This window comes from Orcinus orca, chromosome 1 (assembly GCF_937001465.1).
Source record: "Orcinus orca chromosome 1, mOrcOrc1.1, whole genome shotgun sequence".
NCBI lineage: Eukaryota > Metazoa > Chordata > Mammalia > Artiodactyla > Delphinidae > Orcinus > Orcinus orca.
This window is the reverse complement of record NC_064559.1, coordinates 60,983,659-60,999,612: the sequence shown is the minus strand read 5'-3', so window position 1 is coordinate 60,999,612 and position 15,954 is coordinate 60,983,659. Positions and strand designations below refer to the sequence as shown.

Here is a 15,954-nt window from a genome sequence, read left to right as displayed (position 1 = left end):
GTTCACATTTTTCGTAAAATACGGCATACCTATGTTAGGTTATTTTGGCTTGTCATACTCACCAGTCCAAGAACAAATATATTCTGCATGATTTTTCCAAACAATTTACCACTTCTTTGGTGACTCTTTCAGGTTCCTAATGGCTCAGCAGGAAAACTGCCAAGCTACTCAACAGTGAAATTCTTCAGCAGGTGCAATTAAAATCTCTTCCAGAGGCAAATCTGGAACCGATTTTCTGCCTAAGTGAATGTATTTTCTGCAGGTGATTGTGTGGTGAGTGAATACTTCTGTAATTGTAAAGGAATCTGTTGTGACAATTTTACCATTCTATATAGTAGCGTCCAACATTTTTCAAGCACCCTTATGAGTAGAATATGTACATACATCAAAATATGTATCTATTTTAATAGATTATTTACATGTACTCTTATTAGTCCACACATTAACTATATCAAACTTTAGTTTTTCTTATTTTTCATATGGTAAATAAATATAAATGGAAAGTCTAATAATCCCCACCCCACCCCCACACACACAATGTATTGTATTGTGCACCTCCCCCTCTTTGGAGACCACTTCTGGACAGACTGGAAGAAATTCCATTCATACATATGACTGTTTCCTTCCAGCTATGAGACCACAGAGAGGCAGAATCTCTGCCAATAGCAGATATCAATGATGAAAGTGATGTCAATATACAACATATACAGTTGACCCTTGGACAACAAGGGTTTGAACTGCTCAGGTCCACTAATATGCAGATTTTTTTCAACAGTAAATACTACACTACTACACAACTTGCGGTTGGTTCAATCTGTGGATTCAGAACATGGATATGGAGGAACCACAGATATGGGAGGATGACTATAAGTTACACATGGATTTCTGACTGCTCAGAGGCTTGGTGCCCCTCCACTCATTGTTCAAGGGTCAACTGTACGGTTATAAAGTGATCTAATGATCACTGTTAGGCCGAATCTTCTTTTGAATCAACTTAAAAAGTAGTTCTACATCTTAGAAAAGTATAAAGAAAAAAAGGACCCACTTTGTAGATTAAATACATTCAAACAATAAATTAGTACCAGTTGTTAAGTAGGTGTAAAAATACAGCCAGTGTATTCATTAATTCATCAAATATTAATTGTATGGCCATTATGTACCTGGCTTTCTTCCAAGTGCTAATTATATTGACGTGTATTGTAACCGAGGCTCTCACTTTATATGTGGGAATTACTAAGCAGTGAAGAAATAAATTTCTAAATTATTTTTATATAACACATGAACAGATTGGCACACCTGGCAGTTAAAAGTGAGATTGCTGTTTAATTATCAATTCTGCCTCCTAGAGCTAAACCATTAAGTTCCTCAAAGATAAGGACTGTATTTGTTTATTAATATAAACCTGGTAGCACCTAGCATAGTGGCTGGCATGTAGTAAACATTCAATATCGATTTACTGGAAAGGTGGGAGAAAAGGGAGAAAGAGAGAGGAAGAAGGATAAAATGAACTAAAGTCTGAGACCAAACTGTAAGAGCCATTTTATTGTCCCTAAAGCTTGACTGTAACTACTAATGGTGTTTCTTCTGACTTGAAAATACCCATCAATACCCATCAAAAGCATATGGTTGTGCACAGGGAACTAAACTCAATATTTTGTAATAACCTATAAGGGAAAAGAATCTGAAAAAGAAAAGATATTTATATATGTGTATAACTGAATCACTCTGCTGTACACCTAAAACTAAGACAACATTGTAAATCAACTATACTTCAATAAAATTAAGAAAAAAATAAAAACACCCCCAAATTAAACTAAATTTTAAAAAAGCATATGGTCCCCCTTGAAATCCTGTACCTATACTTAGGAACAGTACATAATTCAGGACCCTGAGACTAAAGAGGAGAAATCAGTCCTGAATCAGCCTCAACTGCTCATTTAGAAGTTCATTTACTTTCAGGTTTTATGATAAAATAAAATGTATTTTTCTAATTATAAACGTAATATAAATACTTTGAAGAAAATTTGTAAAATACAGGAAAGTAGAATTGAACATTATTATAATCCTACCACCCAGACAGCCACTGTTAACATTTTATATGTTAAACTAGTACCAAATTTTAAAATCCCTGTGATACAACTTTGTAGTGATATAATGCAATAAGGGGCTCATAAATAACTAAAATGAAAAAAATATAGTGGAGTAATTCCAACTATGCTTAATGACGCAAGACTTAGGACCCTGAAAGAGATTATGAGTTCCTTAAGGAAAGATACCTTGTTCTAGTCATCTTTGTTATAGCCCAGCCATGGGACCAAGCAGTGAGTCTTGTACATATTATACTATTCATTCCATAAATGTTCACTGAATAAATATCTAGAAAGAAAGGGAATCAGCAAATTTTTTATTGTCAGGACTCTTCCTTCTATGATTACTCACCTGCTCACTTTCCAACTCTTCCCCCAATGACCTTATTTCTATCATTCATTGCCCTGTACTTTAGCTACAGTAATAACAGTTTGCTGCAGCCCAAAAGTGATGCTGTTTTATGCATTCATAACTTTACTCCTATCATTCCCCACCTTCTTCACTTAGCTAACATCTACTCATTCCTCATAATTTAGCTCAGATGTCATGTTCTTCAAGAAGACTCCCCTGACCTCATCATCCATCCCCAGACTAAGCTAAATGCTATGATTCTGGGCTCCCATAGTACCCAATACAAACATCCAACAATGCAGTTGCCACAAAACATGGAAACTAACCACTTATGTATTTGTGTCCGCTCATAGAATGTAAGCTCTTTAAAGCTTCTTTCTTTATAGTCACAAATACCAGCACAGGTTCAATGAATATTTATTGAATGAATGAAAGAATGAACAAACTCATCTCATTCTTTTTTTTTTGTCTTAGTTTCTCTCTAATTTACCTCTGGTCAGCTGGCCACCCATAATTTTAATTACCTTAAAAAACAAATGAACAAAACCCCCTCTTGGTCATAAAACACAAATCAAAAATTAAAAACGGCAAACACTGAGTTCTGCTTATTCATCTAGCCAAAAAGTATTCCTTCTTAATATCTTACAATTAATATTTAATAAATAATTGATACCACCACCACTTTCTCCTAATGTCCTCTAAAGCAGAATCACATTTTAATAATCACTCTTTCACAATCACACATATTACTTACTTCTATTCTTCTTTCTCCCTGAAAAGATATAAAGTAGGTCCTGCCAACTCTTTCTCTAGTAATGTCATCAGGTCTGCTCCTCTCCTTTTCTATAGCCCCTGCCTTTAATCTCTTCCAATTTAGTTTGCTCTAGTTTCATCAAAGGAATAATTTAGTATATCCAAAATTAAACTACATACAAGGAATTCCTATTTTCTACTATACAGTATTCTAATTATACAGAATCCATAATTTTTAGCCTGGTTTTTAAAGCTATGCATCCCATACTCATCTCTACCAGTATTCCCTACCTTGTTTCCTCTCAGAAAACATATTTCCTTGTGTTTCTAGGTATGCATTTCCCATTGAAGCCAAGCAAATATTCCTGCTGTATACCATAGTAAATCTTCAAATTCTTTCATTGTTACCTTTGTACATAGAGTTTTACAGCTTTCCCTATTCTCTTCATGCCTTGATTCATCTTTAAAATCCCTGTTTACATCTCTCTTCCTCTTACAAAGATTCTTTAATTACCTTCAGGTCATACTAATTGCTCCCTTAATAAACAACCCTTCACCATTTGTATTTTACCTGAACTAACAATATTTTAGACCTTACTAGTATGTTGCTCTGTAAGTGTTTGGAAAGATCTTTATGTGTGTGCTTTTTTTTTTGTAAATTTATTTTATTTATTTACTTTTGGCTGCATTGGGTCTTCGTTGCTGTGCGCAGCCTTTCTCTAGTGGCGAGCAGGGGCTACTCTTCGTTGTGGTGTGCGGACTTCTCATTGTGGTGGCTTCTCTTGTTGCAGAGCACAGGCTGTAGGCACGCAGGCTTCAGTAGTTTTGGCACATGGGCTCAGTAGTTGTGGCACATGGGCTCTAGAGCGCAGGCTCAGTAGTTGGTGCACACGGGCTTAGCTGCTTCACAGCATGTGGGATCTTCCTGGGCCAGGGCTCAAACCCGTGTCCCCTGCATTGGCAGGCAGATTCTTAAACACTGCACCACCAGGGAAGTCCTGTATGCGCTTTTTGATTGTGGAGAACAGGTGTATTGTTTTTTCCTACAGGGCTTAATCTAGCAGCACTCTCATACAAGCTGGCTTCTTAATAGGTGCTGCTAATTTTTTATCTTACATTTAAGGGAACTCAATAAATTGTCTGAATTAAATTAAATTGAACTGGCTGTTCTTCATCAATAAAATTTACAAGTGATAGTGAAATAAAGGGTAAATTTAAATTATAGTTAGTGTTTAAAATTGGTAATACTTCCTATAATCCTACCCAGCTTATAACATTTGCATGGAGCTTTTGCATATGTATTCAAATGTTACTTCTGCTTTTCAGTCCCATCCCCGTCTCCATTCCCCTACCACCAAATGTCCATGTGAAGAAAACCTGAAGCAAACTGAAAGGCATACTAGAGACTATCACTTTTCACATAAGTCCCACTGCTCATATTTATTTACATATCTGGTATGAAGCCACCGTATCAACATTCTTCACATTGAGAGCTTTATTTATGGCCTCCCTATGTCAAAGGATAATTAATACTTTATAGACAATTTCAATCACAGAGCTTAACAAATTTACTTACCTACACAATTTAGCAACAAGAAACAATAAAAGAAAATGCCACAGTGTTTCTGCCCATTCTATATTGTCACGAGGCTAATAAAAATTCACTTTTGTGGCAATACTGTATAAGAAATAAAGGACGTAAAATGCGATTTTGAATAAAAATTTGTATCTATTACATTCATTTTGTATTATTTCTTTTAAAGAACTAAAACTATCAAAAACCTGTTAAGATATTTAGTTAATGGATAAAACAAACTTTATGTTTTAAACAATAACTTACAGGATCAGCAGGTCCACAGAATTCTCGAAATGTCACTGTAGGATTAGTCTGTTGAATCTCCATTGCTACACAAGGGCCAGAATACATTTCTGTCACCATTTCCTATAATATGTAATATAAAATAATATTAACAAACAAGTAGAATTTAATAATCTTTTACTCCTCCTCTTTTAACTGTACCACTATTCTACTGAACTCAAAATGTTAGAGTTATGTTTGACATCTTCTCTACCTGTACCCTCTATGACAAGCAGTTCCCACATTTTGTCCATTTTTCCTGCAAAAATGTATTTTAGATATGTCCCCTTTTCTCCATTCCTACCACTACCACTTTTAGTTTAATGCTTTACCACTTGACATGTTCACTATTTGAAATTAGCTTCTAGTACATCTTCCTTTTAAAAGGCTCTCTCCCCTTGAACACAGTACTGTCAAACGAACACTTCTAAAGATATAAATTCCAAAGTGTTTACCACAAAGAAACTTATAAAAATCATAATGAGTTCCAGCAATAAGGAAAAACAGGCACCAGATTTATTCTCTCACATTAAACATGTAGAAACTAAAAATATATATATATAAAACAACAGTTTTCAGACACTGGATGACAAACAGCACAGTACTATGATCCCCTAGAGGAGGAAAACAAAAGCTATATAACAGCCCCATCTTACTGCCTGAAGGCTTCCAGACAGTGGGATAGGTAGAGCAAACACAAAAGGGCCCAACATTCTCACTGAGTAGAAGAGACAAAGACTGGAGTTTAGGGAGACCAATGAGGCTAGAATTTGCAGGACAGAATACTACAGGAGGTGGGAGAGCTACAGGAGAGTAAGCTACAGGGATTTGCAGAGAAGTTCACTTGAGTCTTTGACTAAGAGTCTGTGTATGTATAAAGCATACTACCCAAGGCTGAAAAAAGAACTACCAGAAAGCAGAAAATGAAACAATTCACAAAGATAGCACAAGGCTGAGAAGAGTTTGTGCTTCTAACAGCCAGAATGGAAAGCCCTCATATGATACACAGGGCATCAGGTAGAGTCCTCAGAATGGTACTGCATCATAGTAATTGGCCTAAACTTGCTTTAGATATGGAATGCTCTATACATATCCTATAAAAGCTTAAAAGCAAGTCTCAGAAGGGTCCAATTGATCCCAAGTAACTTGACTGAGTGCCAGAACAAAGTCAAACATTCTTCAAAGGAATACAAAAATACCATGTAACACTGTAAGTTTCACAACATCAGCATATAGTAAAAACTACCAAGCATGCAAAGAAGTAAGAAAATATGAACCATCACCAGAAGGAAATAAATAGACCCAGCAATGACAGAAATGATGGATGTAATTACAGAAGAATTTTAAAACAGTCACTATAAATAGGTTCTATATGCTCAAAATATAGAAGGAAACATGGACATAATGCACAGAAAACAGAAGATATTAAAAAGATCCCAACAGAACTTCTAGAGATGAAAATTACATCTGAACTTAAAAATACACTTTATGGGATAAACAGGATAAGATTTTGTGGAAGATCAATGAATTTGAAGGCATGCAATAGAAACTATTAAAAAGCAAGCATGGAGAGAAAGAGAAATAAAGAAAAATTTAAAAACTAAAAAAAAAAAGACTTGTGGGACAATGACAAGCTGTGTAATTGGAGCCCCAAAAGAAGAAAGGGTGATGAACAGAAATATATTTCAAGAATTAATTGCTAAAAAGAGTTCAAATTTGATGAAATCCACAAACTCACATATCCAACAAAATCAAAGGAGAATAAATGGAAAGAAAAATAAAGTAGGGCACATCATAATCAAATTGGCTATAAAACAACAACAACAACAAATAAAACAACCCAGTGATAAACAGTAAAAACAAAAACCTTAGAAACATCCAAAAAAAGAAACATAACAGTAGAACAAAGATAAGGATAAAAACAAAAACAACAACCTATCTAGAATTCTATACCCGGTTGAGAAAACATTTGGAAAATATTTTCCAAAATGAATGAAAAATAAAGACTTTTTCAGAGTATAGGTCTTTAACCTCCTTGGTTAAGTTTATTCCTAGGTATTTTATTCTTTTTGATGCAACTTTATTCTTTTATTGTTTTTTTTTATGTTGGGGGTAGGAGTTTATTAATTAATTAATTTATTTTTGCTGTGTTGGGTCTTCGTTTCTGTGCGAGGGCTTTCTCTAGTTGTGGCAAGTGGGGGCGACTCTTCATCGTGGTGCGCGGGCCTCTCACTATCGCGGCCTCTCTTTTCGCGGAGCACAGGCTCCAGACGCGCAGGCTCAGTAGTTGTGGCTCACGGGCCTAGTTGCCCCGCGGCATGTGGTCCCTCCAGACCAGGGCTCGAACCCGTGTCCCCTGCATTAGCAGGCAGATTCTCAACCACTGCGCCACCAGGGAAGCCAATTTGATGCAACTTTAAATGGTGATTGTTTTCTTGCTTTCTCTTTCTGATAGTTCATCATTAGTGTATAGAAAAGCAACACATTTCTATATATTAATCTTATATCCTTCAACTTTACTGAATTCACTTATTAATTCTAATAGTTTTTTTTCGCAGAGACTTTAGAATTTTCTCTATATAGTACCATATCATCTGCAAATCATGACAGTTTTATTTCTTCCCTTCCAATCTGGATGCCTTGTATTTCCTTTTCTTGTCTGATTACTGTGACTAGGACTTCTAATACTATGTTAAATAAAATTTGGGAGAGTGGGCATCCTTGTCTTGGAAGTGAAAGACCTATACTATGAAAACCATAAAACACTGATGAAGGAAATTAAAGACAATACAAAGAAATGGAAAGACTGCAGAAATTAATATTATTAAAATGGCTATATTACCCAAAGCAATCTATAGATTTAATGCAATCCCTTTCAAAATAGCCATAAAATTTTGCACAGAATTCAAAGAAATAATCCTAAAATTTATATGGAACCACAAAGGACCCTGAATTGCCAAAGCAATCTTCAGGAAAAAAAGAACAAAGCTGGAGGTATCATGCTCCCTAACTTCAGACTATACAACAAAGCTACGGTAGTCAAAATAACATGGTACTGACACAAAAACAGACACATAGATCAAGGGAACAGAATAGAGAGCCCAGAATAAACCCACACTTATGGTCACTCCACAACAAAGGAGGCAAGAATATACAATGGAGAAAAGACAGTCCCTTTAACAAGTGGTGCTGGAAAAACTGTACAGCCACATGTAAAAGAGTGAAATGAGAACATTTCCTCATACCATATACAAAAGTATACTCAAAATGGATTAAAGGCCTAAGTGTAAGACCTGAAACCAAAAATTTCTAGAAAAAAACATAGGCTGAACACTTTAACATAAATCGTAGCAATATTTTTTTTGGATCTGTCTCCTATGGCGAAAGAAATAAAAGCAAAATAAATATATTGGACCTATTAAACTTAAAAGTTTTTATACAGCAAAGGAAACCATTGACAAAATGAAAAGACAACCTACTAAATGGGAGAAAATATTTGCAAATGCTATGACTGATAAGGGGTTAATATCAAAACATAAATAAAAAGCTCATAAATTCAATACCAAAAAAACAAACAACTCGATTAAAGAACTGAATAGACATTTTTCCAAAGAAGACCTACAGATGGCCAACAGGCACATGAAAAGATACTCAACACTGCTAATCATCAGAGAAATGCAAATCAAAACCACAATGAGATATCACCTCACATCTGCTAAAATAGCTATTATCAAAAAGTCTACAAACAACAAACACTGGTGAGGATGTGGAGAAAAGGGAACCCAAGTACACTGTCAGTGGGAATGTAAATTAGTGCAGCCACTATGGAAAACAGTACGGAAGTCCCTCAAAAAACTAAGAATAGAACTACCATATGATCCAGCAATTCCACTGCTGGGTATATATCTGAAGAAAATGGAAACACTAATTCAAAAACATACATGCATTCCAATAGCAGCATTATTTACAAAAGCCAAGATATGGAAGCAATCTAAGTATCCAACAACAGATGAATGGATAAGATGTGGTATATATACATACAATGGAATACTACCCAGTCATAAAAAAGAATGAAATTCTGCCATTGGCAACAATGTGCATGGACCTAGAGGCTTAGTGAAGTAAGCCACAGAAAGACAAATACTCTATATGTTATCATTCATATGCAGAATCTTAAAAATAAAAAAAACACATGTATATAACAAAAGAGAAACAGACTCACAGAGGTAGAGAACAAACTAATGGTTACCAGTACGGAGAGGGAAAGGAGTAGGGGCAAGTCAGGGGTATGGGATTAAGACATACAAACTGGCATACATAAAATAAGCAACAAGGATATACTGTCAGGGAAATATAGCCATTATTTTTAATAACTTTAAATGGAATATAATCTATAAAAATATTGAATCACTGTGTTGTACACCTGAAACTAATATAATATTGTAAATCACTGATCTTTCAATTAAAAAAAGACTTTTTCAGACAAACAAAATCTGAGAGAATTCACCACCACCAGCCACATACCACAGAAAATGTTAAAGGAAGTACTTCAGACAGAAGAAAAATAATGCCAGACAAAAATATGGATCTATACAAAACAATGGTAAACATGTGGGTAAATATAAAACATATTTCACAGCAACTAAAAAAGAAAAAATGTAATTGATTATTTAAAGCAAAAATATTAAAAATGTATTGCAGAATTTATAACATATATAGATGTAAAATGTATGACAACAGCATGTAGAATAGGAGAGAAGAAATGGAAGTATACTCTTTTAGGGTTCTTAACTCTATATGTGAAGTGGTTTAATGAAAAACATGGTCAAAGAAAAGTGCCTCTCACAGTGTCTGAAACGTTCAATGAACGGAACACTTCAGGCAGAAGTGAAAATACATATAAAGCCTGGAGGAAAAAGTACAGTTGGGGTATATGAAGATCAGTAAAGGAGCCATGGTATCAGGATCTGAGTGAGACCAGAGGAAAGCAGTTAAGAGACGAGGCCAGATCATGGAGGGCCATGTAAACCATTTTAATGACTTTTGAAGGTTTATGATACATAATGCCAAAGTAAAATAAAGGCAATTTATTACAGAATATTTAAATATTAATCCAAACTCAGTCATCATGCCTACTAGAAATGCCAGAAGTTAAAGGAGGGAGAGAACTTCACAATTAATATGGTACACAGAACCCTACTCATTAGAATCCCTAGATGTATGCCCCTGAAGTCACTTTACTATTTCACAAAGGTCATATGAAATTGATTTTTATGGATAGTTATGTTGAGTAGGATTTTCTGTCTAATGAAATTGAAGTACTGCCTACACATAAATGTCAAGAGCCAAGTTGTCAGTAGGGGTAGAAGAAGACATGAGCATGTTATCCAAAAACAGAAGTGTAAATTTTGTCCACCTTTCTTTCACCTGTCTCTCTTTCAGTATTAATAACAAATACCAGTAAAACAATAAACATAGAGGGCTGCACAAAATGCAAAGAAAAGGACTCCATCAATAGCAAAAAGTGTTCCTTAAAAAATGGACTTGAGAATTCTGTTAACAGATTAAGAGAATTAATTAATTAAAAGAATTAACAGAATTCTCAAGTCACCTAGGTCTTTACTTAAGCAAAACACTGTCAAACAAAAAAGCACTTGTTTCCTTCCTTAATAGCCCTTTGACTACCATTCTTAAGCAGTTGCAGTGGGATGTCTGATTTAATATCTCTCCTCACCAGGACATAAGCTCCATGAATGCAGGTAGTGTGCTTTTTTTGTTCATTTCTGTCTCCCTGGTAGCCAACACATTGTACGGCCCACAGGAGATACTCAATACATGTGTAGTAAATAATTGGATCATGATAACTCTATAAGATAGGAATTATTACCTTTTAATGACTGCAAATGCTGAAACAGCAAATTTAACTGTAAATGATCAACACAGAATCTACTATAAAGATTCTCAGCTACAGTAATAACAATAATAGTAGTAATAATAAAAATAGCTAATATTTACTAAAGCAATAGTCTCAGTATGTGAGACTGCTTTACATGGTTTATTTCATTTAATCACAATAACTTCATAAAGTAATAGTGTTGTTTCTATTTTATATATGGGTAAACTAAGGCTTAAAGAAGGTAAATAACTTCCATGGTCACACAGCTGGTGGGTGTGTTTGGGATTTGAACTTTGCATCTGACTCCATAGCCAAAAAAAAAAACAACAACAAAGGAAACTGAGGTCAGGAAGCTGTAAGCTGTTGCAATGAATTTTGGGAAACAGGAAAATTTTACAGTTTGAAGCAAGTAACATGGGAAAACCTAGAACTAGAGTAGAATTATTAAAAAATATCTGGTACAACAGTGTCAGTGATGCTGTACTATTTCACACTACATATTCTACATTTCATACCCTTACATCTTTAAGTCCAAAACAATAAAATGGATGAAACCACTAATATGACCTTATATATCTTATTTCTTTTATAAGTAAGAATCTGAAGACAAAGAGGGTAAAGTGCTGTACTAAAAGTCAGAGTAAGAATCAGATCACCTGTTTTTGTTTCTTTAGACTATGTTGCCTCTTAAGATTATTTTTACGTGGCCTACTTTATAGAATTAAATAAATCTCATAAAATTAAGAGACATCCTGTATCAGCATTTAAAAACTTACCTCTTCCTTGAACTTAAAACTTGAGTCCTAAATATTAACTGTCATGAAAAATAAGAGGCCCAAGAGGAAATACTACAATCACAATAGCAAATGAGACCCAGGATTTGCTATCTGATTCTTGCTATCCCAAACTACCCAATGTAAGATATCACAATCATATGCATTTCTAGTATACGAATACAGACCATCATACAACTTCCTTTGAATGAAATAGTCAGAATCATGAAATGGGAAAAGAACTTTAAAAGAATCAGAGGCTATATACCATTCATAAGAATATATTTACTTCAATAAAATATTACTGGGATAAAAACACTCTTTCCCTTTGGGGAAAATGTTCAAGGAAACAACATTTCTTAGCATAAATAAAATTTTATATCATATAAATGCAGTAACATCTCAAAGATACCTGGATATTGATATATCCTGGTTCATATATATAGTGCATTCTCCCATTAAGACACTGCTACAAACCAATAATCTGAAATACTTGTTTTCAGCGGAATAAGCCATTTTAAGCTGAATAAAAATCATAACCATTACTAAAAATTACTCACAAGACTAATAATTACTCTGAAATAAGGTAGTTTTTCCCCTTCCAAACAGTCCCTCTGTTCCTTCTCCTAAGTAGGTTCTTTTATTAATATTACAAGATTTAAATAGTAATTATAGACAATATCTTACTGAGAAGATTAAACCGAAGAAAGTACATCAATATCAATCATTCTGGGCTGTCCTGACATTAAAGTATAATATTGCTATTGCCATTCAAATTCCTGATTTCTCAGCGGAAATGACAAATACACTCAGTGATGTTTTTATCTTTATCTCCAGAATCCCAAGATCAAAAAATTCTAAGAGTAAATGTATAGTATATAAAAAAATTGCATGTATGGTATTTTCAAAGCACAGTATAGCACAGAAATATAATGTTGTACACATGAAACATATAATGTTATAAACCAATGTTACCTCAATAAAAAATAAAAGAAAAAGATGAGGCTTTTTTTTTAAAAAAAAGTTTTTTACCAAAGGGAAATATGGCCTACCTCAGATATGTACATAAAACATTAATGTCCTCAACTACTACTTGCTACCAAATTCAACACTACCTGATGTTGTATGAGAATGTAACTCAGGATCAAGGCTACTGTAAGATATGCCTCCACGAGTCTGTTCATCTTATGTACAATAAAACTATAATATAAGGTGCATTAATAAAGGTAGTTGCTTCTAACCATACTTTTTAAAAAGCCAATCAAACACACAAAAGAAGGAAAACGTAAAAAGGGATGATTTAAGAAATGGAAAACATCTGTCACTGGTTGAATAAATGATGTTAAGATAAGAACGGTGGAGGGGGACGTTCAAGATGGCGGAGGAGTAAGACGTGGAGATCACCATCCTCCCTGCAAAATACTTCAAAAAAAAAATCTCCACGTGGAACATCTCCTACAGAGCAAATACTGAATGCTGGCAGAAGACCTCAGATTTCCCAAAAGGCAAGAAACTCGCACCTGGGTAGGGCAAAAGAAAAAGCAGAGACAAAAGAATAGGGACAGGACCTGCACCCCTGGGAGGGAGCTGTGAAGGAGGAAAAGTTTCCACACACTAGGAAGCCCCTTCACTGGTGGAGATAGGGGGTGAGCTGGGGAGAAGCTTCAGAGCCACAAAAGACGGCGCAGCAACAGGGGTGCAGAGGGCGAAGCAGAGAGATTCCCACACAGAGGATCGGTGCCGACCAGCATTCAACAGCCTGAGAGGCTTGTCTGCTCACCTGCTGGGGAGGCTGGAGGCTGGGAGATGAGGCTCCAGCTTCAGAGGTCAGATCCCAGGGAGAGGACTGGGGTTGGCTGCGTGAACACAGCCTGAAGGGCGTGTATTCACCACAGCTAGCAGGGAGGGAGTCCAGAAAAAGTCTGGAACTGCTTAAGAGGCAAGAGACAAATGTTTCGGGGTGCACGAGGAGAGGGGATTCAGATCACTGCCTAAATGAGCTCCAGAGAAGGGTGCGAACCACAGCTATCGGCACAGACAGCAGAGGTGGGCATGAAATGCTAAGGCTGCTGCTGCAGCCACCAAGAAGCCTGTGTGCGAGCACAGGTCACTATCCACACCTCCTCTCCCAGGAGCCTGTGCAACCCACCACTGCCAGGGTCCCGTGATCCAGGGACAACTTTCCCGGGAAAACACATGGTGCACCTCAGGCTGGTGAAACGTCACGCCAGCCTCCTCTGCTGCAGGCTCGCCCTGCATTCTGTACCCGTCCCTGCCCCTGGCCTGAGTGAGCCAGAACCCCCTAATCAGCCACTCCTTTAACCCCATCCTGTCTGGGCGAAGAACAGATGCCAGAGGGCAACCTACACGCAGAGGCGGGGCCAAATCCAAAGCTGAACCCCAGGAGCTGTGCAAACAAAGAAGAGAAAGGGAAATCTCTCCCAGCAGCCTCAAGAGCAACAGATTAAATCTCCGCAATCAACCTGATGTACCCTGCACCTCTGGAATACCTGAATAGGCAATGGATCATCCCAAAACTGAGGCAGTAGACTTTGGGAATAACTGTAGACTTGGGGGTTGCTTTCTGCATCAATTTGTTTCTGGTTTTATGTTTATCTTAGTTTAGTACTTAGAGCTTATTATCACTGGTAGATTTGTTTATTGATTTGGTTGCTCTCTTCCTATTATATATATATTTTTTCTTTTTTTCCCTCCCTTCTTCTCTTTTTGGGAGTGTGTGTGTGCATGCTTCTTGTGTGATTTTGTCCGCATAGGCTTGCTTTTACCATTTGTCCTAGGATTCTGTCCGTTTTTTTCTTGTTCTTTCTTGTTTTAGTATAGTTTTTAGCGCTTGTTATCATTGGTGGATTAGTTTATTGGTTTGGTTGCTCTCTTCTTTCTTTTGGATTTTTATAACATTTTAATATTTGTATTTTAATAATATATTTTAATTATTTTATTTTATTTATTTAGTTTTTCTTTCTTTTTTTTTTCTCCCTTTTCTTCTGAGACATCTGGTTGACAGGGTCTTGGTGCTCTGGTCGGGTGTCAGGCCTGAGCCTCTGAGGTGGGAGGATGACTTCAGGACACTGGTCCCCCAAGGACCTCCCAGCCCCACATAATATCAATCGGCGAGAGCTCTCCCAGAGATCTCTGTTTCAACACTAAGACCCAGCTCCACTCAATTACCAGCTCCACTCTACGACCAGGATGCCCATGCCAAACAACTAGCAAGACAGGAACACAACCCCACACATTAGCAGATAGGCTGCCTAAAATCATAATAAGCTCACAGACACCCCAAACCACACCACCAGATGTGGTCCCTCCCATTAGAAAGGCAAGATCCAGCCTCATCCACCAGAACACAGGCAGCAGTCCCCTGCACGAATAAGCCTACACAACCCACTGAACAAACCTTAGCCACTGGGGACAGACACCAAAAACAACAAGAACTACAAACCTGCAGCCTGCGAAAAGGAGACCCCAAACAAGGTAAGTTAATCAAAATGAGAAGATAGAGAAACACGTAGCAGATGAAGGAGTAAGGTAAAAACCCACCAGACCAAACAAATGAAGATGAAACAGGCAGTCTACCAGAAAAAGAATTCAGAGTAATTATAGTTAAGATGATAAAAATCATGGAAATAGAATGGAGAAAATACAAGAAACGTTAAACAAGGACCTAGAATAACAGCAAACTGATGAACAACGAAATAAATGAAATTAAAAATTCTCTACAAGGAATCAAAAGCAGAATAACTGAGGCAGAAAATGGATAAGTGACCTGGAAGATAAAATAGTGGAAATAACTACCACAGAGCAGAATAAAGAAAAAAGAATGAAAAGAATTGAGGACATTCTCAGAGACCTCTGGGACAACATTAAATGCCCCAAAATTCAAATTATAGGGGTCCCAGAAGAAGAAGAGAAAAAGGACTGAGAAAATATTTGAATAGATTATAGTTGAAAAATTCCCTACTATGGGAAAGGAAGTAGTCAATCAAGTCCAGGAAGCACAGAGAGTCCCATACAAGATAAATCCAAGGAGAAACACACCAAGACACATATTTATAAAGCTATCAAAAATTAGATACAAAGGAAAAATATTAAAAGCAGCAAGAGAAAAGCAACAAATAACATACAAGGAAATCCCCATAAGGTTAACAGCTAATCTTTCAGCAGAAACTCTGGAAGCCAGATGGGTGTGGCAGGACATATTTAAAGTGATGAAA

At 36.3% G+C, this 15,954-nt stretch overlaps 1 protein-coding gene across 4 annotated transcripts in view; it reads right to left on the bottom strand.

Annotated features, from left to right (window-relative positions):
- Nucleotides 1-15,954, bottom strand: part of NME7 (NME/NM23 family member 7) — a 268,015-nt gene that overhangs the window by 135,080 nt on the left and 116,981 nt on the right. For all 4 annotated transcript variants that reach the window (XM_004269733.4, XM_049715937.1, XM_049715933.1 and 1 more), the window contains one exon: nucleotides 5,033-5,134. In XM_004269733.4, coding sequence (XP_004269781.2) covers nucleotides 5,033-5,134 — 102 coding nt within the window. The remainder of the gene's footprint in view (nucleotides 1-5,032; nucleotides 5,135-15,954) is intronic.